The sequence below is a fragment of the Anopheles coustani genome, chromosome 3 (genome assembly GCF_943734705.1).
Source record: "Anopheles coustani chromosome 3, idAnoCousDA_361_x.2, whole genome shotgun sequence".
NCBI lineage: Eukaryota > Metazoa > Arthropoda > Insecta > Diptera > Culicidae > Anopheles > Anopheles coustani.
The window spans coordinates 75,016,152-75,040,408 of NC_071288.1; the positions used below are offsets into that span (position 1 = coordinate 75,016,152).

Below are 24,257 nucleotides of genomic sequence, written 5' to 3' on the forward strand. Positions count from 1 at the left end.
ACCGGGTTCTGATGATGATCTTCTCCCAGCCAAAAGCTTTCACGCATGGATACGCGTTCGATTGATTTATGGTGCAAAATCAAGCATATCATCATCGTTAGGGGAGGTTCTAGCTAAACCCGGCCAAACCGATCAGTGCGCACGCAGCCAGGCGTGGGATGATTTTACTGGTGGCGCGGTAAAAAGGTAAATCTCAAACGATTTCTTCAGAGGAAAAAAAACACGAAGTAAGGCAACATTACTGGGTGGGTGGCATGAAACACGATACAGCGTGCTGCCTACACTCAGGTGCTTAGTGCAACGTGTGTTCGCCAACTCGGACCGCCAAAGACATGCCGAATTCTACCGACGCAAACCGTAAATCAGTCGCCATGAGCCACAAAACTCCAAAGTCACCCTCACAAGAATGAGAAGGGTTTGTTTCTTCGTCGGTTCATAAATTGCAAGAATGAAACGAACAGATGTGGTTCGATCACCAGCAGCCTACCATTTCTGTAACATTTTACGGCCAATAAAAATATCGTACCGTAGTTTGAAAGCAAAAAGGAATAAAAAAAACGAGTGGACAGAAAAGGATAGAAAATTCATTCATAAAAGTGTGGTAAGGTAAGCAAGTTCTATGGAGCGGGTGAAATATAGGTTTTTTTTACTTTCTGATTGCCTCCACCCAACACCTACTACCAGCAGAAATATACGCAAGAACCTCACACGAAAACGCTTAACACAGCTGTGCTGTCCCGTGCGTGGTTTTTGTCGCCCAAGCTGGAGTGGGTGGAGGTGATCTTGAGACTATTCAGCGGAGAGAACCTTACTGCTGTCATTAATATGGAACGAAACGAACAGAAAATTTAAAAAACCAACCCACTGGAATAAAAATCACCACCGGCAAGACCGGACTCGCCCTCGCAACCGGATGTTCCGGTGACATTTTTTGTGGACTATGTCAGTTTCCACCTTTCAGCGTGGTAAGTGAATCGGAGATCAACATTGACGTCCAAAGAAAAAAACAAACAACCATCCAAAGGTTTAAAAATCATATGTCTAAAAACAAGATTCCACCCTCAGAATATTCATTAAGCGACGAACCTTATTAGTGGGATTTGTGTTTGTAATTCACTTTTATTTTTTAAGCATGTTGACTAGAAAAAGCCAGATGTGGAATACATATAAAACTCAGATTAAACAAGTTCCCTCCATATTATCTCTGCCAAAACGATTTTGTTTCACTCAGCAGATAAAAGGTTTTGCTGCGTGCACAAATAGAATTGTAGTAAATTATTAGTTTAAACATCAACCGTCACAAAAAAAACCAACAAAGTTCTAAGTGTTCGATATCGTATTCATCATCGATTTGAAATACCTTAAAAATATATAGTGGAATATTTAAATGCAATTGTAACATTATACGTCTGTGTTGTAAAAGCCATATCAAAACATATTAATTGAAACCTACAAATTAGCAACACGCGCTTGTGCAATAACATCCCCGTAACGCTTCGTCATCATCATCAACTAAACACCTACATCTACAGATTAAGTATGCTACTAGGCCAGTATATCTGTTCCTGCTACTCATGGCAAATAATTCCGTACGCCTCGTTTATCCTGCCCGCCGCAAGCCTTTCCGCTAAAATCTGCATACTTCTCTCTTCATTAGTCAACTTCCGCTGCCCACGACGGCCAACAGGCAGCGCGTGATGGAAACAACAATACCGATTACTTTGGCGATTGCTTACTATCTACTACACTGGTAAATGTAATCGATAGTTGTCATTTTAATTAGTTACGAATGCAACTTACTTGTCCGTTTAGATCAAATCGTAACATCCTGTTCGTCTGTCTGCAGTTCAACATCTCAATATTGCATCAACACAGGTAATTCTCAAGTTGTTTTTATATATTATACAATTTTCAACAAAATAAAACACATAAAATATTTTATACCAAATGAACTTAGGTTGTATCACACAAACTGGACAATCCTTAACGCACTCTGGACCGCCTACACTTTGCGAACATGAGAAACGTTAATAAATTTAAAGATTATGCTGTCAAAAATCGAAGCAATAAAATAAAGTAGCAATATATATGCCGAAAACAAATGTGCTCGTTCGATCGAGCCATATTTTCGCTTGGGTGTCCACCTATCGAATATATCGATCTGGTCAATTTGGCACTGCTTTGCGACTCGCGTAGGATGGGTTCGCGAAGAGAGGGATTAACACGAAAGCATCCGAAATATTGTCAAAAAATCATGCCATCGTTGAACAAAATTAATACAAGAAACTAATTTGCGTCTTTTTCAACAATGTTATGCAATCGTAGTCTGCAAGTTTTTCTAGTCTCTCCATATGTATGATAACATGCATTTTTGTTTCACATTGAAATGAATTGTATGAATATGACAAGAAAATGAAAATGTATGCATAAAGCGCAAGCAGACGCGCTGAGGCAGTACGAAGAGATATACTGATGCTAGCAAATCTAAAATGGACCAAACTTACCCGTCGTGTCCACTACACAAAATACGATGTAGAATCATCATTTAAATGTATCGATTTTATGTTTTCCAATTCATGGTTTCATTATGCAATTATCGTTTCAAATGTAAGTATGGAAAAACAACATTTGATGACGACGCTTATTTCAGTTCATCGGACAATTTGTAATCATGTCACGAAGAATGGATTTGATGGTTTGTTCAAATAATTATCATGTGTTACAGATAACATGCGCAGTTTGAGGTGAAACATAGTTGAGTAGCATCGTGTTATGCGTGAAAAAGATGCGGAATAAAATGGAAAATATGGTGAGAGAAACATTAGATTTGTGAAATTTTAATTCAGAATCTTTGAAGAAGAATGAAAACTAAACTACAATATGCTTCGGTAAACTACATGACAGAATATGTTAACATGTTTGCTATCGATTTTTGCTTTCATTTAAAACCAACAAAAATCTGATTTCTTCCTCAAAATGTAAATTCTGATTGAAGTTAGATAAATCCCAGATCATCAATCAACAAGTGATTCTAGTCCTACTGAATGTCAGTAATATAGCTCCAACAATTTATATGAAGAAATTTGGAGAGCTTTCCAATTTATAAAATACAACAAATCTTAACACCTACCTGGAAGTGCAGAATGATGGTCCATATCAGGCCGAGCGTTAGTTTTGGATTTCCGTCGACGATATCCTCCGCCCGAATGTTGACTAATTTGATTTTTTTGTACCGCAGAAAGTCCAGCGCCATCTGGGCGTTCTGTAGCATGTGAAAGCGCATTTTTCCTTTCTCCCTTGGCTGTTCGTATTGGAGGAAAATAAACAAGAGTAAGAATAAGAACATGCAAGAAAAATATGCTCAATCATACGGTAGCGTTTTAAGAACTTACAAGATGTTCGCCAGATAATACTTCCAAGAGAGAAAGAAGATTGTGTCCATCGCGCAGATCCTCAAATAGGTCATCAACTCGTCGGGAGGCCTGTAGAAATTGAAAAAAAGATATTTTGTAAGAAATTTTGGTCACCAATTTGTCGATTTTTACATGCTGCAAACGTAAACACAAGAACAACAAATAGTGTGTGTCTGAGTGTGTTAAAGCATCACGGTTTTTATCGACCAAAGTTGAAAAGTATCTCCACACGTTTATCAACACCAAACCCAAAAATAGAAGAAAATATCGAAGGTTAAGCTTATCTGGAAATCTATAATCAGGTTGAATCAAACCAAGAGAGCAATGTGTAGGGAAAACACAACAAATGTAATTAGCCATGACGGAGGATTAAGCACACTAGCGAGCATCCTGACTAATCTTTAAATGTAAAAAGACCAAACGTAATCATTTTGCAGAAGATTAACACTTTAACACCTCAACCAGTAACCATGATACTTGAGGTGCTGCGCGAGTGAAAATAAAAAAAAATCAGCAATTAGTTACGCAACATTCCAAACAATGATAAAAAGCTACATTGAGCATACAGTAAAGGAAAGATAAAAGTCGAAAAAGAAATTCAGCTGCAGCAAACATCATCACACATCAATTAACAAACATAAAACAAAACGGATTTCTCAAACAGTGTGCGAAAAAACTCGATTTGCTTTCATCGAGCAATCGTCGCACTCTTCTGAAACACAACTTTAGACTTACTGCTGGCGGACAACACGGTAATCCGTTGATCATTACGCAAACATGTAAATGGGTGTAGGTCTGTAATAGATTTTTGGAAGAAAAAAGAAATACGAAAAGGATTTTGGTTGAGTTCTTAATATATTGCCCAGGAAAGGAAACGCAACACACAAAACCAAACTGCTCTTTAAATCTATCAAAAATAAATAGAATTTGTAAAAATAATTACGAAATAGGAAGCAAAAGTCATCGCCGTGTTTATAAAAATTAAAACGACCTATACTAATAATGCATAAACCAAAGTAGATTCAAATGTAAACAGCGTATTGGAGAATGAAACCGCTAGCGTAAGGGGAAACAAAAGAGAAACACGGTAACGCAAAGCTAAAATGCAAATTCATGTAACTACATATACTACAATCATATCATAGAACAACTCTAGCGTACCTTTAAATATTTCCAATGCTTTAGCGGACCAACCACAGCAGGAAGAAATTGGGGAGATAATACATTGAACAAGAAATATTTAATAAACAGCATTAAATCATCAACCATCATTTATTAACATTCAGAAAATTAAATGAGAATGATGCAAACAAAATTATTAGAAATTAAAATAAAACAAGATCAAAACGAAAAGATATAGGTAAAAAACATAATGGAACAATTGATTGATAAAAAAGATAAGTTAAACTACAACCTTTACGAAGTTTGACAATCATGAGACTAAAAATTGTCCTCTTGTTACCACGATACGTACTTGCAAACGTGACCTTCGTTAAGGATCGTGATATTATAAAGATACCTACATGAGGCGTAAATAACTTATTGATGTAAAACAATTCTGTGCGCGTTAATATTTGATGGATTAAGTAATTAAGTAAAAACAGAACAGATGCTTTGGTAATGCCTAATTTAACGACCTCACGGATGATAATTCTCCACCAAACTGATAACATATCACGCACTTTGCTTTGCTGCGAGCCGCCCGGAAAACGGTTTCCGATAAGAGAATACGCAATCCACGCAAGGTCGTTGAAGGATGTTGTGAAGCAAACCAACAGTGGTATCAGAGACTGTTTTGTTGAACACTATCTGATATACCAGAAAAAAAACTACATGCTGCCTCGCTAGCTCATTTATCAAATTAATGTCGACTCGCGGCGAAATTAAAAGTGAGGAAAAAAATTGATTGTAGAAACGTTATTTTGTAAATGTGTAAACAATGTTATTTTGATCGCTTTTATACTAGTTTCACTTATAAAAGAACCAATAACCAGCTTTTTATCATGCAGGTAGCTCATGGGCGGGTCAAATTATCAACATCGCAGACATTTTCCGTTGCTATCGTTCGAGCCGGTGTGTCTTACGAAAAGTGTCTAAATGGAATGATGCGCGCCAGCTCTAATCTTCTGGCGAATAATTTGTTTAGCTTTCACCTAAAACCCGCAGTCGATGTTACACGTTTCGAGTCAATTATGCCGCGAGCGGTTATTAGAGAAGCATCTTTTCAGTCGTCTCTGTCAAAGGTTAACATCCATCCATCCGGAAAGTGCGCGTATGTGTAGTGATTCTGCCAAAACGATTGAACCCGCTGCTACTTCACTGAGGCTCAATTGAAGCCGACTGAGGAATTAAGGGAAGCCAATAGGAAAAGGAAACCTAACTACATGAAATTGTGCAGCGCTTGGAGTGGAGGAGGAAGAAACTCATTCCCCACCAAAATTAATCGATTGATTGATGGGAAACTGCAACTTTCCAACGCCAAACAAGGTAATAAAGAAACATCGGCTATTCACGCTTGGAGAAGGGAAGAGACTGAAACACTCTGTTATTTGCTGTACAAAACGGTGCACGTGAGCTTTAAAGTTCCAGCTCTTCGCTCTGCAAAACCAAATTTAAATCATCAAAGCAAAGCATCGTTTCGAAAAGCCTCTACAAAACGCGGCGACCTTTGATTTCTCTCGGGTTCGATTTCACACTTCATCAGCCGGGTTTGAAACAGTTTGGCATTTGCATTTGTGTGGTACGAAATAATATAATATGTGTGCCACCAGCGAGGCTCCGAAGCGGAACTAAAGCGACCTCCCCATGCGTGAAAATTGATCCTCAAACACTCGAGGGTGGTAAAGGTGGCTCTGAAGGTTCAAGATAAAGAAAAGCAAACGTTGATCCGGCTTCCAGATGAAGCAAAATTTAGGAAACGAAGTATGCATGGCCTAAAATGTTCATTAATTTCGACCAAAGTAATTGAATTGTGCTTGAAAATTTGCTCTTTTGATCCGCTGTTTGCAAGGACGGAGGAAGAAAAATAACGTTTCATTTGAATGAACAAAAATGTTAGTAACCTTTTGGATTTCACTTTTGGAGATGTTGTTTCTTTTAAAAGCAAACATGAAATTCTGCACCCTTATTGTATAATAACCTTGAATTCAAAACATCTTCTCTTTAATCTACCTGCATCTACGTCGAAAGTAAAATTACCCGCTAGCGGATGCGGGAAATTGCCACCCAGCTATAAGCCCAGCATAAGTTTGGAACCAATTTTCCTACCATGCATATGCACACGAACCTCCACCGGATGAGTGGAATGCCCCGTAATGCGGGAAGGCGTTTAACGGAGTTCTAAATGCGTTCGCCTTTCGGTTCGACGCACCTTCCCGAATCCCCACTCCCCGATGATGTGTATGTCATCTTAATGCATCGCGAAGGTTTATGAGTTCGCATCCGTCAAGGATGTTTACTGCATTTTCCATACTGCTGGTGCTGTTGCAATTTCCGCGCGGTTTCTTCGCTCGCTCGGGTGTTTGTCTTTCGGCTCAGGAAGCACGCCTGCACATTTGATGTTCCTGTTTGTGTAAACGACGATTCGAATACAAAGAAGGGAGGATAAAATAACGCATGTGTCGTAAACATGGCGCGTTTCAGAAGACAAATGTAGACAACATAAGCGCACCAAACCCTGCGGAAATGGGTAATAATTCATTTCGATTTAAGATTTGCTGAAGAAGAATGCCTCTTTTTTCGAAAAGTAACACATCAACTGGAAGTATGTTACTCCATTTGATTATTTAAGTAATTCATTTGACTTCCGCAAAAAAAGAAAACTGACCATAAATTAAGTGAAAGAACAAATGAATCCTACACATGTGCTGCCCTTAAGCTGAGAAATTAACCCTTAATCTTTGTAATGCCCTTTCGACAACGTTAGGGGTGATTATTTTTGCATTCTTTGAAGAGGAACCATAAATAACTTAAGGCGGTTGAGGCATCTTTTAGTCGAACGAAAGTGTGTGAAATCTCATTCATACGCTCCAAACCGATCGTTACCGAGCTTGAGGCGAAAAATAGATTCCATTTCCTGCTTAGCTGCGACTCGCCAATGTGGGAAAGGCAACAACAACCAGCCAAAGACTCACGTGCATCACCCCATTCGCGAATGCGGCGCCGCGATGCAAATGCAGCCGTAAATGTAGACCCCGCCGACAGCGCGTACAGAGTCAACTGCCAGGCGAAAAGTATCCATCATCGTCACCGGCATTTGCAACTTCAGGCCGGAGAAAAGGAGTGTTTCACCGCATCTCGAGGGGAGAAGTATGAAGCCGTTCGCGTCAAGACGGCATATGGTACAATTTTGCGCCTGTGCGCATCACCCGAAGCAGGTCATTGTACCCGAGTACGCGAGAAGACGGGAATACAAATCTGTTGTCTCGTCGGTTGGAGGAAATACGCCTTCGAGGAGGACTTTACGGTCGCCTAGATAGCAATGAGCACTGGGCCGGTGTTGGCAAACCCTATGGAACGAACGCAAGAAACCCGGCCGACACACACTTTCGCAACATCGTTTCGCGAAGAAAAGAACAACCATCCAACACTACAAAGTGTGGTACGAAAAGATGGCAACATACAACACATGGGCCGGAAAAAATCTCGTGCGCCATTCGTGTGTACGTAAACTATGTGTGGAGTTGATTCAGGCTTCCATATGGTTGATGTACGGACCTGGTTCGAGATTCGCTTTGCGGCGTAACGAATAGGTTGATTTCATTCTGCATGACATAGGAAAAAAAATAAACCACAGGTTTAGCTCTTCTTTAAAACGAAAATTTATTCTTCTCGTGAGGAATGAAATAAGGAAGTATTAAAAAACCTGTTTTTTTTTAAATATGGTTAGGAAAATGTTCAGTTCACTTTTATATCAACAACTATATCTTTGAAAGAGAGCAGAAGTTTACAGAAAGAAATAACTCAAGAGCAGATACAAAATTAATCGACATTGATCATTTTAAATAAAGTCATAATGTTACGAACCAAACGACAGCCAGATCGTGTCCAGAGGCATTAACAGGACAACAACCTAAACGTCCAATCTCTATATGGTCAGCTGTCACAGGCAATTAGAACCTCCCTGCACGCGCATCATCCCACAACAAACAAGCTCTCCCGCTAATCGGCAGCTAAATTAACTGGGAACGGACACACCAGCCCAGCACATCTTCGTTGCCATCGAAACAACGTTCAATTACTCCACGGATGCACTCTCGTGTGCATCCGGATATTGGAAAACAAAGCGCACAAACTCTATTTCGATGATCTTCCAGAAATTGAACCAGACCGGCTCTGACCTTTTTGATCTGTTTCCGAGCACGCACGATCAATAATGTCAACAAGCACTCGGATACAAACCGAGAAAAACGAGCTGATCCATTTAGAGGGATTTTTATATTTCGTCTTTGCAGATGACTTCCCTCCCCCCTTGACGACGACGCCGAATGCCGCTTCTACACCAATGAAACGCGTTATTAATGGGTGATTCCAAAGCCAACGTCAAAATGGATATTAATTGTCCGATGGCACACAAACGGTTCGTGATGGGTTTCGGGCTGCATATGAAGAGGGACAAACGGAGCATCGCAAGCTCGCTGTAGGGTTCCGAACGTCACAACGATGCAGTTTGCTTCACCCATCCCAACCGCGTGCTGCTGTGAAGGCAATGGACCCACAATTTATACAATTAGCATCGTCATCGTTCGCGAAAACGATAAATAAACTGTAAAAAACCCGGACACCAGTTTTGCCAGTTGAAATTGCCAAGCAAGATTTATGAGCATTTCAATTACACACACACACACACACAACAGCCAGGTTAGAATGAATGACGTTCTCGACCTCTTTCGAATAGGAGACGTGAAGTATGTACACTTTTGTCTAAATGGCTTCGAACAAAGGAGTTTTATCCCATGAATCTTTCGACGAGATTCATTCTTAAGAATATTTCATCCAAGATTCAATTCGCACATTGTATCAAGTTCTAAAATTCATAGTTTATCACATTATGGCAGTCAATGTGATAAACTAAGAATTTTAGAACTTCTAAATCATTTTTTTTGGGGGTGCCCATGGCGCAGCGATAGCGCGAGGAAACACCACACCACAGGTGTGGGATCGAATCTCGAGTCTGGCACCCTCCGGTATTACGAACGGCTGACTACCGATCTATAATATACCGTCTTTCGGTCACACAAACTCTCTACGGAGAGAGGCCTTGTCCCACTAGGGGATGTCGTGCCACATAAGAAAAAAAAAACATTTTTGATATAAGTTCAAAAAAATGTATGCCCCATAAATAAATGAAATACTGCATTAAAACTATAATAATATTGAATACTAGTCCTTTGGGAAACTAAATCTTTTCTTGGCCTTTTAACTAAGAACGTCGGTTACTAGAAAAAAATTATCAAAAAAGATTGTACTAAGTGTGCTAAAAACGCTTGGCACTCAATGTGTAGAGATTCTTGAATCCTTTGGAAATCTTTATGAAACATTTGAGATTCATGAATCCTTCATCTAAAGATTCAGACAAGAGTCATACAGATTTATCAACCAGAATATGAATAACCCAACTCCAGCATCGATCAATACATGAAATTACTGCGTGACCTCATCCGTCACCTCGTTCTGTCAAACCAGTGGTTCAGTGCACTTCTGTGGAAAACCGGTGCATACTGGAAGAGAAATAGGAGCTCGCAAATAAGTTCTTCCACCGCATTCAGCGAGGCGCAATTGGAAAGCATCTTGTCAACGTCTTATCGCCGAAACCAGTCCATTGCCGATCGCGTCAATCGAGTACCATAATTCAATCTGTGTGCGGTTTTTCGCTGGCACCTTCATTCACGGAACCGGCGTCTCGTTCAACGGCATCTCTCGGTGGTGGCTTTAGTGGCTTTCCGTTCCGTCCAGTTTTAAAACAACACCTCGTTCCGTTACCCATTAGCACAGCTTGGAGACATACAACCGACAGTGAGCTATTTCCATATAAACAAACGATCCGTTGCAAGTACAAGCCGTGGCACTTGCTTCGACAACGACAACGAGGGAACGACAGCGACGGATTGACATTTTTGTTCGAGAGGAGAGTGCGCGAGTGCGGTCGGACACGACCGCTAACACGTGTTCTTGCCTCGGCGCTCCGTTCTTGAGTATGGGCCGATTTAATTAAATCTTTTTTTAAACGTTCCCATCCATCCCCAGTTTGGTCCGAACTGTGCTCGATTCTGTTCGACAATCTGGGATTTGTTTTTTTCTTCTTCAGACCCGTGGAAAGGGCGTGAAGTGACTCCCAAGACAGTTCTGTTTTTTTCTTGTTCGTACGGCAAGCCAGAAGACTTGCGCTTTAGGGCCATAATGAGCAGCTGCCCACTCTGCAACGCCTGCTACTAATTGGGGTTGTTGTTAGTACAGAACGCAGCATAGCGCTCGTATAAGCATGTGCACAGAGGCTTGTTCAGCTCGCGCGATTCGATTGGATTGCATCCTTTTTTGGCATCGTGTCGAACAAAGTAATATTTATCTGACGTTGCAGTTGACCTATTTGTCAGTAGGCGACTGGAATTGATTAAGAATCAGAAGCATAGCAAAGTGTGTATGTATATGACCTGCTTTAGTAGTACAAATTTATCCTTAGTCTATTTCTTATTGGTTTAAAAAAAGTCTAAGCTTTTGTTTTATAACACGTTGACTGCCATGTCACCCAAAAGTGGGTGACAGCAAAATTCAGTTCTAAAAAGTTTTTGACCTATAAATAAATGAAAATGCAACATAAAAACTATAGTAGTATTTTATATCAATTCTTTGAGAAGGTAAGTTTTTGCTTAGCCTTCAAAAATCGTTGGTTTAATAAATGTTACAAACAAATTATATTAAAAAAGATTGTACTAAAAAGGTGTGCTAAAAACGCTTGGCAGTCAACGTGATAAACAAATTGTACTAAAATATTGTTGGCTTGGCTTGGCAGTCAAAGAGTTAAAAACAAGTCTTGATATTTCTTTTATAAACCAATTTTATCACAATCTATTGTACTAAAACAAAATTTAGAAAAACGCTTGGCAGCCGACGTGTTAAACTAGCAGTGAATATGATTATTTGTTTGGTTAATATATTTTCATCACAAATATATCAAAAGTTCGAAATGGAGCAGTAGAAGAAAAGAAGATAAAAAAGGTAAATTTATATTTTTCATGTCCATGCTAGTAAATCATTTCACTCTTCATCTATCAAAACATATCAATCTTAAAAATGACACAACGCTCTCCGGTGTTTCTCCGGTCTGCTTAAAGTTTACTTTGTAACAGCGGCACAATTAAGTAGAGACTTTCTTCGAGATGTGGATGACCTTTACCAAATACTTTTGAGCGCAAACGAGCGGGAGAAGGAAGGCCGCGCGACACGGTTACATTCCACAATCATAGCTGATTTGCTAAGCCTCCTCCGCTGGCGCATAAAAGGGGCTGCTGCCTATTCTTTTCGGTCGATCCGAACCACAGTGTTCCCATCGGCGAAAGACCTCCGCACAGAAATGAAACGGTAAAACATGGAAAAAATACAGCTCAAAACTATGAGACGCTCCTGGCGGCCGCACCACGCCGCAATCAATTAATCCTGTCCGTCGGTCGTGCTAAGGTCGGCGCAACGTGGCGGGAAAACAACACGAGCACAATGGACGCGATTCACCGAATTGGCGCACGACGAAAACAGTATTTCGCGAAATGATACCATCTTCCCCTGCGCGTCATGCTCCACCTCGGTCTCAAGGCGCCTTAATGGTAAAAGATGCTCATCGTGCCATGCTCATGACTTCGACCCAGCTTTATCGTTCAACGTTTGCTCTCGTTGTGTCTTCGAACGCCCTGTTTGCGAGGAAAAGATGAGCCGGTGCGAACATTCCCGCCAGGGTGTTGGCCATATGTTGCGATGCCACGGAGAGGTTGAGCGTAATGGAAGCAAGCATTGCCTGCTACAACAGCAGGTACACACCAACGTCCACAGGGTACTCGTCGTATAGATTACAACTCCGGTGCATTCCGCTGCAGGAACGTGCGCGAAAGGCTTGCCCACGTTTGTTCGCTCACCTAATTGGCCCGCTAAATTCGCGGCACGTGACTACAACAAAGTGGTCTCTGAGGAACGATGGCATTTATCCCATTGTATTGGCCAGCAATCCAGCGTGCAACTTTAAAAGGAATCAAGTTGGGAAAACAAACAAATAAAGCAAAAAGTTGCACAAATATGCTCGTCTTCTCACGCAAACAAACGCCTGATAATCAACGGAGCCATTTTATTCACCTTGATTCAAGAAATAGTGAAAGTGAAGCTGGCTTGCAACGGAGCGGTGAAAAGATTTGGAAAAAAAAGTTGAAAATACCAAAGGTAATGAAAGAATAATCGCAATGCCAATATTTCAAAACATTCCATGAAGTATTTAAAAAATAAAATAATAAGAAAATAATAATAGTAGCACTTGAAGCCGTTGTTTCATACAGAACATGTGCTCGTATCGAACCATGTTTTATCTTATTCAGCTACACTCAGACGGTTTTCGAAATCCAAGCAAAAAGAAAGCTTCTTAAAGAAGTAATTTATATAATAGATGCGTTTCAATTTATTTATTTGTTTGTAAACTTTTAAGAACTAATGACAGCTGGCTATCAAAAATGATAGACATGGCAGTCAACATGTTAACGAACCAGACAAGGGTATCAGAAATATAAAATCATCACAACCAGAATATAAAATCCTCTATGGAACAGTATATTTAATTTGCAGACAGTGCAAAATTTTAAGTTAACTTCCTTATCAATTTAATTACTTCTTTTTCGCTTTTGTTGTTTAAACTTTAATATATTTGTTATAAAATATCATGAACAAATAAATTGGCACACGCATCTGTTTTTGCAAAACCGATTTCTAAACACCGAAACAAAACATTTTAACAGAATGAATAGTTACAACGGAGCGTTACGTAACGCTTCTAGCTTTCGCATTAATCTCTTTACGGTTCGCGTTAACTTAACTTTACGTACTACTTTACGCAGTTTTTTATTTATTTATTATAGTTCGATGAATAGAAATTTAATATGAAACGTCTGACACTTTTCAAATCAATCCATCTCATGAACAATCGATACAACCCCATCCTCCATCCAACCCTCTCGATGACGAATGAAAAATTGATCATAATTTTTCCAAAGACAGCACGCAACGCGAGCTTCCGCGCAAACGCGCCGTGCGACGATGACGAAAAGGTTACTGGGTGATCACCCGGCCGGCAGAGGCATTCTCGAGCCAGTGATCATAAAACAACACAATTTACGACCAATAACTCAATTTAATCATCAATAATTGCGCCAGTCGCACAGCCCAACAACCAACGGTAGCTACGGGAGAACAGAGGTAGTAGAGCCCGAGCCGCAAGACAAGATGGCGATAAAATTGAAATGAACAGCCGGCACTATCTCTTAGGCGCGCTCTCAGCGGTGGCGTATCGATCAATGAGTGGTTCGCCAGTGCACACGCCATTAGCCAATCAATTTGTTCGTTTACGTTTGCCACTGGGGAATCAATTTCCTACCCGATTGTGCCGCCGGGCAGATGATTTCACCGCGAGGTGCATTGCCAAATGATTATCGTCGTGAAGAGTTATGGCAGCAGGGGTTATTGAAAAACAAGTCTATTTAATGTATGTTTTTAATTTGCTGATGCAAAAGAGGAACTCAAAGTTTCAGGATAGACGGTCCACTTGGAAACAACGGAGCTCCATAACGGATCTCAAGTCCCGGAGAAACACAAACTCCAACATTCCAAGGGTTTCTTCCTTTCTCCAGGTTTCCAAAAGGTACCATCCGTGAGAGAACCATTAGAGCAAAGGTGCCCGATAAATAAGTGGCTCCACGATGCATTGGATCCCGGTGTACATTTGCTGTCCCAATCAATCGCGAAGGCTCAACAGTTACCGCTCCTCGAAAAGCCCTCGAGAAACCCGGGGTAATTCCCTGCGCACGGCGAGAATCGATCGTCCGGTGGCTTCCCATGGTGTCGAAGTCGGCCGGCGCGTGGTGGAAAGTGTCCGGCTTCATATTTCACGTTTTTCGCGAACATTTCCAACACCGCGCCGCTAATGAATAGTTAACAACCGGATCATCGATCGATCGGATCGGATGGAAGAAGGGAGCAGCAAAAGAGTTTTCGATTTCTGAAGAAGCAGCAACGAAGGGAAGGGCTCTTGTGGCTCTCCTTTCTACTCGTCCCTTAGTAGCTTTGTTTTGACACCCGCCAGTCACACACACACGATTGTCAGTCATGCGGCGAGGTGTGCTAAATGACGGGGTATACCATGTCGCTTCGTTTCGTTGGAGATTTTCTCCCGTGACAAGGTGGATTTGAAACCAAGCTTGTCCTGCACCGACGCCTGTGATTAGCCCGACGTGAAAATGTTAGAGCCATGCGCTGGCATGTTGTACGAGATGTCGAGATATTGATTGGGGGGTTGGTGGACGAAAAGTGAAACTTCCTGGTTCGTCCAACTCATGATGATACTGACGGTCGCTTGAAGGGGTTCGTGCTTCTATCAAATTGGAGAGATGGCTTATGGATCGGCAAGATAAGGCATCAACATCAAAAGGACAGAGGATCAATGTCCAAAAGGAAAATTGTGTAATAATATGCAAGTGGAATGAACAGTAGAAAATTAAAAAAAAAACTGTCAAACATTAACAGAAACTTAGGTACAATTGTACTAATCGTCCATTTAGTTTGATTGCCAACACATTTCAACTGTTTTAAAACTTTTTTTTTTTAACGACCAGACAATCAAAAGATCATCAGACTGTTTTAAAAAAACGGCACAAATTTTCGTCAAGTCCATTGTTGTTCCCCAGGATTAACAGACACACTCAAACGCACAAACAAACAGGGTCATACCATCATCGCCAACATCAGAGGAGGGCACCCACATAACTCCCAGCCCTGGTGAGAAAATCGAAAAAACGGTCAACTTTTATTTAACCTTCCAGGGACAACCGTCCCTCCATCTTCCCTTCATCAACTCGTGGCTCTCTCTCTCTTTCTCTCTTTCCCTCCATAACCTCTTGTGAGCCCATTGTATGCAAATGTCTTTTAATCGAAAAAGTAGCCGACCAACCGAACGGGGAACAATGCAAGAAAATGGAAAAGAAGTTCAAGACGAGCGCGGTGTGCTGAGGGCCACCGGGAATTTAAATTGATCCACAACCAGCCAGCGGCAGACTGAAAGGCGGCGGCACAGCAACTCCTGTGCCCGTGTCTTGTGTCCAAGCTTACACCGGGCTATGCTCCTTGTAAGGAAGAAATGACCAAAACCGAACGGACGGCAGCAGCGCCTTATCCGAATCACTGCAGTCTCAAGGATCGCCGTGGCTTTGGGGAATCGTCACCGGGAGCGTCCGAAGCGTCGGCACCGGGTGGGAAACGAAAGTATATAAAAGTGAAACGCGCAGCGACGTGACTCAACGAGATCGAGAGTTTGTGTTGCAAGAAAACAGTCATTGCAATGAATCATGTACTAAAAATCCTTGGAAGGGACAAAAAGGAGTACAACACGTACACGTTACTCATCGGGCCCCGTTTTACATTTAGCCACCGACCGCAAAGGCACAAAACACAAATGAAATTGAAATTGGCAAAGGGTACTAGTTCTGTGATGCAACCAAAAAGCAAAAAGCATAATTAATTTCATGTTTTGTTTTTCCTTATTTTTCGATAATTGTTAATTGACAACGAAACGCTGCGTGAAGAACAGCCTATATAGCCAGCTGTATAGCCAAGTATGCCAGGTATTGAAATTAAAAATACATTATCTGTTCAGGATGTTAAACTGCTTTTTCACTTTCAAGCAATACCTATTTTATAGATTCCGATTCAGAAATCCGAACCACTTTTTGCTTCGATTTTGGGATTCATGAACCTTTTAATATGAGAATCATTAATCCCAAAGATTTAAGAATGTAAAAAGAACAGTAAAGTTAAGCCCCCAAAAAGTTACAAGAATTGAAAAAGAGGCCTCCTTTTATTTGTCGCTAGATCCCCGACAATCAACAGCTCGTGACATTTCGTCAAAGATTCATTAAGGTTTCGAAAGATTCATCAATGTTTTGAGATTCTAATAAAAAACATTCATGATACAATCTGAATGAATCGTAAGTGAAAAACTATCGGTTTGATAAATTGTATGAACAATTTTTCGTCATCGAACGTCATCAAATATTGAAATAAAAACGCTGGGCAGTTACAATTTTTTGGCTCATATTTCGATACATGCGGTGAAGTGCTGCTAACTCCAAATTCATAACTCACTACAAACAAAATAGTGTTTATATGATGGCTCCAAGCATGGAGATTAAAGCTAGTACTATAACAATCCCTGTTTCAAGATGTTTAGGTTCTTCTTTCAGACTGTTTGCAATCTATTTTTATATATTTGGTATTGATTTATTTTAGAATATAAAGAAATAAATAATTTAGAAAATAGAATGATAGAAATAACCACCACAAATTTCCATTATTCAGATCGGAACCCGACATGCTAAAATCAATAAGGTTCCAATTTCTTGTGATTTGAGACACAATTTGGACATAAACATACTTTTGAAGTTCAATGTCCAATACAAAACATGTTAAAAGCAATATAGATAAATTAAATTACCACACCTGGTAATATGAAGAAAACGATTTTCTGAAGTTTGAAAGTAGTTGATGAACTTGATAGTGAGTCTGCAACTTAATTTTGTGTTTCATAGCATTTGAGAACAATAACATTAAATTCTTCTTTTCTAGTTCATATTCTACTATGAATGTAATAAAATACAAGAACCAGTAAAGCGTGCTTCAATATTGTCCGTCGCCTCACTGGGTCAACACGGGTTTACTGTTCGCCCGACCCGACCGCTTGTGAACGTTCTAGCGTCAGCCTCGCCCGGTTCAGATCATTAATGGCGTTAATGAAGAATGCAGCGAGTTCGCCGATTGATCATCTACCGAGCTGGCGGCAGAAAAGGCAACCGTTGTGAACCTAGCGCGCATCTTAGCGTGTTGGTTGCTGGCTTTCGCGTGCATAACAAACGGCATTCATTAATCTCCGCGGAGGAAGGGAGGGAGAGCGAGGGGAGAAGCGGGAACGGGACAAAGAATCAATGCCAACCCCGGGCTGGACACTGCTGGCGCACGCTTCACGGTGCGTCGAAATTGTGGAATGTGGCACATAGTCGCGCTTCGGGGAAGAGCTACATCGAAACGGACCCCGCACACCACGCCCAACACGCCCGAGATATTCGCGATGGAGCAAGAACCCATCGTATAGATCACTTTCTTGCCAGATATTGCGGGGCCATCTCGCTGGAGTGGAAAATGTCGGTCAACGACGAGGCTTGGCCCGCTTCCGCTTGGTACGCGAAGCCGTTTGGAACAACGCATGTCCCACGGATTGAGGCAGCGACCCGTTCCCAAACGAATCTGACCCCAGCCAGACGACTTCTGGGCGCCACCCGCGACTGAACACGCAAACCGCCCATTAACGGCGAACTGCTGTCGGGGAACTGCTTACAAACGATGGCATTTGCATCGGTTGTATAACAGCACCGTCATCAGCGTTGGCAAAAATAAACACCAGGCAACACTATCCGAAGAAGCTTTACAGCTATCTCTGTTTGCCTGCGCTTGATGGATTCTTATGGCGTTTGAAATTTATAGCGAATTTGATTCCCTCTTGCCCTTGCCATTAATTCTCCAGTTCCGCCAATTTTTCTTCTGGCGTCCTCTAGCCAGTTAAAAATATTGCCTGAAAACTGACTTCCTGAGTTAACACAGACCTCAAAAACCCTCAGAAGAATTAGCATACGAATGGTTAATTTGGTGTTAGTTACTCGGTGGAGGGCGACCGGAGTAACCACAATAAACCGCAGGCTCACACTGGTGCCTACGGTACACGACCAGCATGGTAAACGTGTTCCACCCACACCGAGGCTCCACAACGAGATAATGAATTTTATGAGCTACCTAACGGTTGTCAAATAAGTCACGCCTTACGGTCAGACGAATAAAGAAAATTACACATTAACGTAATGTCTGTGACCATCAACAGACAGTTTACAGGGTGAACAGAGTATTGCTCGGTGACATTCCTTCTGAACCCTGACAGTTTTAAAATGGTTGAAAATAAAGTATATGTTTTGTTACTTAATATATGAAGTATTTAAGTTAATTCTTAAATTGCTTCATTTCGAACAATACACCTTGGGATACGTCGAGTAGGGCTCATTTAATCTCAACGAAACCACGACCGCGATTAGTAATCGAATCCACGCGATGTACGCATCATGTCAGGCAGGCATCGGCAACGTCAACAACGTTACGCCGCCGGCTGGCAATGACCATTGGAACCATTACCGACCAAGTATGACAAGTAGCTTAGGTCCATAAAACGACAAATGCAACGGGCACTTACACACACGTACACACACACGACATGCTTTCCTAGCTGTCAAAATCCTTGACACGGTGGCGGACGAGACGTTCTCGAATCAGCGATGCATTGGCTCCACGCTTGGCTGCAGTTTTGGAAAGGAAGTGCAAGACTTTTATGTCCGTCTAGCAAAATGCATAAATATACAATTAGTTCGCGTTCGGCTATATCTGGATGAATCGTCTGGTAGTATTTGTTTTTGTATGGCTTCACGTTGCATCAGAGTGCGTCATATTGTATTTTTCACGAATTGACACATTTGGTTTAGTCAGTTCTGGCTGTTTTGAAAGCAAGTGAGATGTATTCAAGAATGACTAAGGGTACTCAGATATGACTAAAAACAGAGGCTGCACCTATGAAACACCGAAGTTACCTGCTTTATCGGTGACAAGATTTCAAAGCTCCAAAGGCACTTAGATAAAGATCCCATAGGAATTGAATCATGCTTAGCATGGAGACAGCTAAGTCTATAACCAATTTTAGACAACGTTGACTCATATACTCAACGAAACAAGTAAGGAAACCTTGCTATGATTAAGCCAACTTCAGATATACTCTGAGGCAACCTAAGACTTCACCAGAAGAGTATAATCTCGACCGCTTCGCATAGCAAACTCTTACAGATCGATCGAGTCCACGCAAAGGCGGAGAAATTAGAGCACAAACGCAGGAAAGCCCGAGTTATCCTACGCGTATCGGTACGTAACTCGAGCCTCGCCGCGCAAGAGGCGAAGGGACAACACTTTCTAGAGCACAACGCGGCACACGACGCCGGGTGCGTACGCTGCTTTGGCTGCTGGACGCCGCCACAAATCATTCGTGTGATCAGACGCATGACTTACATACTTAGCCAGTTTTGAACGCCGTTTTTTTTCCTGCCTTTCCAACTTTTTGCCAACATCGGAGGCAACCCTCTGGTGGATTTCCATGCTATGCTCTCTCTTACACAGTATCAAAACCTCCAGAGTACGTTCCACCGCAACGATTTATAGCCTCCGGGGGTTTCCTCAGCTCCATAGTTGCTCGAATCTCCGGTAGTTCGCGGTTTTCTTCAATCGAGCCGCCCGATACGCATGCGGTCGGTCGGTAGTTGCGTAGTTACGCCGTGTCGAGCAGCTCAATATACCACCGAACAACTGGGACACATACACGCGATAACGGCAGCGAGAACCTGAGTGCCCCTGCAGTCGCGCCACCGAAAGGCGACACAAAAATCGATCAAACGAAACGAAGCAAGCGGCAAATCGCGCCATTGCGAAAGTTTCGCAAGTCAGAAATTCGATCTTGACGCACGGCGCTGCTGTGAATGTGAGAGAAATGCATACTTTCTTGGTTGGGACCGGCCGAAGACAACTACCATCGCAACGAAGAGGAACCCCTCCTGGGGTTCAGCTCCAGCATCGATCCGAAAAGGAATGACACATTGGAGTGGCTTGTAAATGAGCGAACGATAGAAACTTCTCCTTTCTAATGGACCGCTTGCCTCGCGTCCATGACTTCATCTTAGCCAACATACTTTCACGCGCTCACAACTCTAGTTATTATTTTTTTTTTTTTCGATCAAAACACCATTAAAATAGTGCAAAATCAAAGCCGGAACGAAGACACATCGAAGCAACCATTTCGAAACACACTAAAAAACCGTGTGGAACGCATTTGCCTTCGCGTTCCGATGAGGTTCTGCAATATACGCCGTCAAACAAGTTTGAACTAGGCACACCTTAAAAAGAATATCGCATTCGAATTTGCAATGCAGATTATTAGAAAGCTAGGAGCAACCGTGCAGAATGGTTTGGAAAACAACAGGATGTAGCGCATTTTGAAAATAGTTGTCACCGGTTGTGCATATTATTCAAAATGTCTCCAGAATTTAAGATTGGACATTTTTACGACATTTTGATCAATTTAAATGGGCTTTAAATAACGCTGAGTTCATCAATATATTGGCCACAAACAACGATCATGTTTTTGATGCAACCGGACGCAGTTAATCAACGATGGACGCAATTGAAAATGTACTTTAGATGCGTTCAACGATCGATCACGAGACACAAATCGAAGTCTTTGCGAGCTGCATCGAAGAAAATCAGCCCAACGCTAACCAACAACCCGAGGCGGATGGATGCCCTCGATTGACCGGATCGAAATAAATCTCTATTAAGCCATTCATTCGAGCGACACACCCAATCGACAGCTTCCAAAAGCCGGACGACGGGCGTCTCGATCGATGGCTCTCACTAACTGGACGGACGGTGATATCAACCCGTCCCCGGGGAAGCTGCACACAGACGCCGAGATTTGTGTTTTCACAAATGAACGGTCGACCTATATTAGGGTTCCGAGGAATCGCGCCCATGCTCGGTAGACGAAATGCCAGCTCGAGAACCACATCAATTAATCATCTACCCATTCCGGTGGCCAGTTAATTGTTGACCGTCGGAATTGGCGTCGAAATTGGCGTCGTTGAGTCTCGAAACCCGAGCGTTCTTCAACATTGCGGTTGCGGAGCGTAACAATTCCCATGACTCAAACCACCCATTTAGAAGGGGGACAACAAAAGCTTCTTACATATCTTGACTCGCAACCATTTCTCAACCTCTAAATGAAACATAACAAGCGGAAAGGTCATCGCATAAAATGACTTTGGCAGATTTTCATAACAGTTTCCTATTCTCGCCGATTCTGAATTTTTAAACAATGAAAACAAATTATTTCCGAAATTCATTCTAATAAATACAAAATCTGAGTAAAAATGACAAAATTTACTTAACAGCACAAATTACTCAATGGAAATACGATTATGATTGCAAACATTTGCATATGACCTCAAAATAGACAAAAATATTACAAAAACTAGAAAGAGTTCAACGGTAGATAGAACACGAACGTTTTATAAAACAATTTGTTTACACTCTCACTTTTCTTCTGCTTCGAAATTTAATTGGACGTTTTCCATAATTACAAAAATTAATGAAGGTAAACCCAAAACACTACAATTATGGACAAGAAAATGAAGCCAATGAAAACATCAACCAATATCCGGTGCCAGAGGAATGTACGGTGAGTGAAAGGTGTTCGAGTATGTTGTGCACTCCACCTCCCACCACCAAGCACACACGAATCGTTGCTTGTAGGTCGATGTAGTGGTAGTACCGGTGTAAATATGTGAGTGTATGGGAAACGAGCATGATTTTCATCACCATCATCATCATCGACGGCATCTCATCGGTGTCATCGAAAAATGGTTACGAAAAAACGAAAATTAACCATGTCCGTGTCTTACCTTTTTCAGATGTTTGTTGACCCATTTTGTGAAAGTTTTCTTCTGTATGGCATCTCGTTCATCTGCGGCGAGGATGGGTGAAGTAACGCCATGGGCAGCATCGGAATCCATTGCGACAGGAGGAGACGGCACGGCACCACGGGATGGATCGGATGAACCGATGGCGAATTCGTTTCGTATCGTTAGATTCGCATTAGTTTGACGTTGAAAGAACGGCAACAGAGGTTGGTGGTAAAGGTGAAAATGAAGAAAAAGAAGATTCATTAGTAAGTTTATCTAATAAAAATGATGAATTGTTAAAATCAATCAAACTTCAACGAGCGCATGCTGGAAAAAAACGGACACGAAAAACTGACAACAGTGTGTTAGAAAAATATTTATCGTAAAATTCAACACATCGTAGACTGGTTGACCAGGCATCTTTGCTTCAATCTCAGCTCTGCTACGAGTAATTGAATTGTATTAGTTAGCAGATATTCCATTTCTTCTTTCACTTCCCCGCAGAACCTCCCCGATCGCAAAACCCTTCCGGAATCGGTAGCGACATTCCTGATCGTGGTTGAATATGTTTACGGCACGGGAAACAAGCCATCGACGTCGGATTGATTTACTTGCAAAAAGAGGTTTTATGATCGAACTAACAGACATGCTTTCGCCAGGAAGTGATCAAATCACTGCGGAGAGCACCAGCTTCACGGTCGCTTCGTGGGAAGAGATGTAATTTGAAGCAGGAAGTAAAACAACACTCATTTCCGATCTTACTTCAAAACGTTTCCCAAGAAATAGACTAGAGGAAAAGTAAGCAAAAATATAACATATGTCATAATTTAGTTGTACAATATTAAAGTTTGTGAAAAAATATTTAACTTATTTGACTTTGAGTACGTTTGTTGCAATCCATCAATCTAGGAATTACCTCTAAAAGGGAATGGACGATTTCAAAGATATCAATTTACTCCCGCAATTTTAAATAATGCCAGTTTGTTTATTTTGACAACTAAATTAGTGTAATAATGTAGTGGCCAACTCGAATGTGCATTACAAACAGATAACCAACCTTTCGCTTTCCTCTTTTTAACACTTGCCATATATGCACAAAGCCCGTTGTTTGGACTCACCCTTTCAAAAAATCGTAAAAGGGCTGTCAAATATGCAGCCCTAATGATTTGCTCAAGTGAGAGCTTGAAACGTCGTTTAGCTGGCAATAGTGGATGGTTCAATTGTTGGTGCCTACGACCAGGGGTAAAAAAACACATGATGATGTTGTGTACAACGCCCGAAAAGAAACCCGCTTGTGGGGAACAAATCTTTAGGGGACACAACACTAGGCGAAGGGGGGAAGACACCTTTTTCAAGGTCCAGAAAAAGTGGGAACCACGCAACACATGCTGCCACACACGCACAAAACAGCCACCATTACAGCGATGATGATAACCGAACAAATTTGTTTACTTCCTCTATTGTCACCGAATGTTCGAAGCCGAAAGAAAGGGAACCACGGCACGGGATGACGGCGAGTTGTTGTGCGTATGCAGCGCAGCGCGTGGTACAACTTGTTTGACACTCATTAGCATACTATTTTCCACCTCCCTCACCCCTGCCCTTCCCCCTAGTAGTTGCTGCCTCCAAAACTGGAAGAAGGTTATCATCGGTGGAGTGATGGTTTTTTTTCTCTTTCGACAAAATGTTTTCATTTGCTGCTCAAAAGGTAATTTTGTCCGCTACTTCCAACGAAGAAGAAAAGGAGTTGAACCGGGCGCGTTGTCAGGCTGTGCCCTTTTTCAACGTGGGAGAGGGGGGCTGATTACCAACCCCGCTGATTACCAACCCCGCTGGTGGATGAAAGGAAAACCCGCCGCGTAGAGCGTAGGGTTTTTTTTTTGTACGGAGAGAAGGGAGCTTACGAAACGGAACTACTTCACCACTGGAAGCCCTTGGCGGTCGGATACGCATATGACATCTTGTCAGCTCGTTATCACATTACGCAATTATCGGCTCGAGCGGCTTGGTTTTTGGA

The 24,257-nt window shown here is 41.7% G+C and overlaps 1 protein-coding gene across 1 annotated transcript in view; it reads right to left on the reverse strand.

The window, feature by feature from the left end:
• Positions 1–24,257, reverse strand: part of LOC131259492 (dystonin) — a 113,130-nt gene that overhangs the window by 81,328 nt on the left and 7,545 nt on the right. The window contains exons 3-5 of the mRNA XM_058260995.1: positions 22,241–22,302; positions 3,393–3,482; positions 3,131–3,301 (exon numbers count right to left, since the gene is read on the reverse strand). Coding sequence (XP_058116978.1) covers positions 3,131–3,301; positions 3,393–3,482; positions 22,241–22,302 — 323 coding nt within the window. The remainder of the gene's footprint in view (positions 1–3,130; positions 3,302–3,392; positions 3,483–22,240; positions 22,303–24,257) is intronic.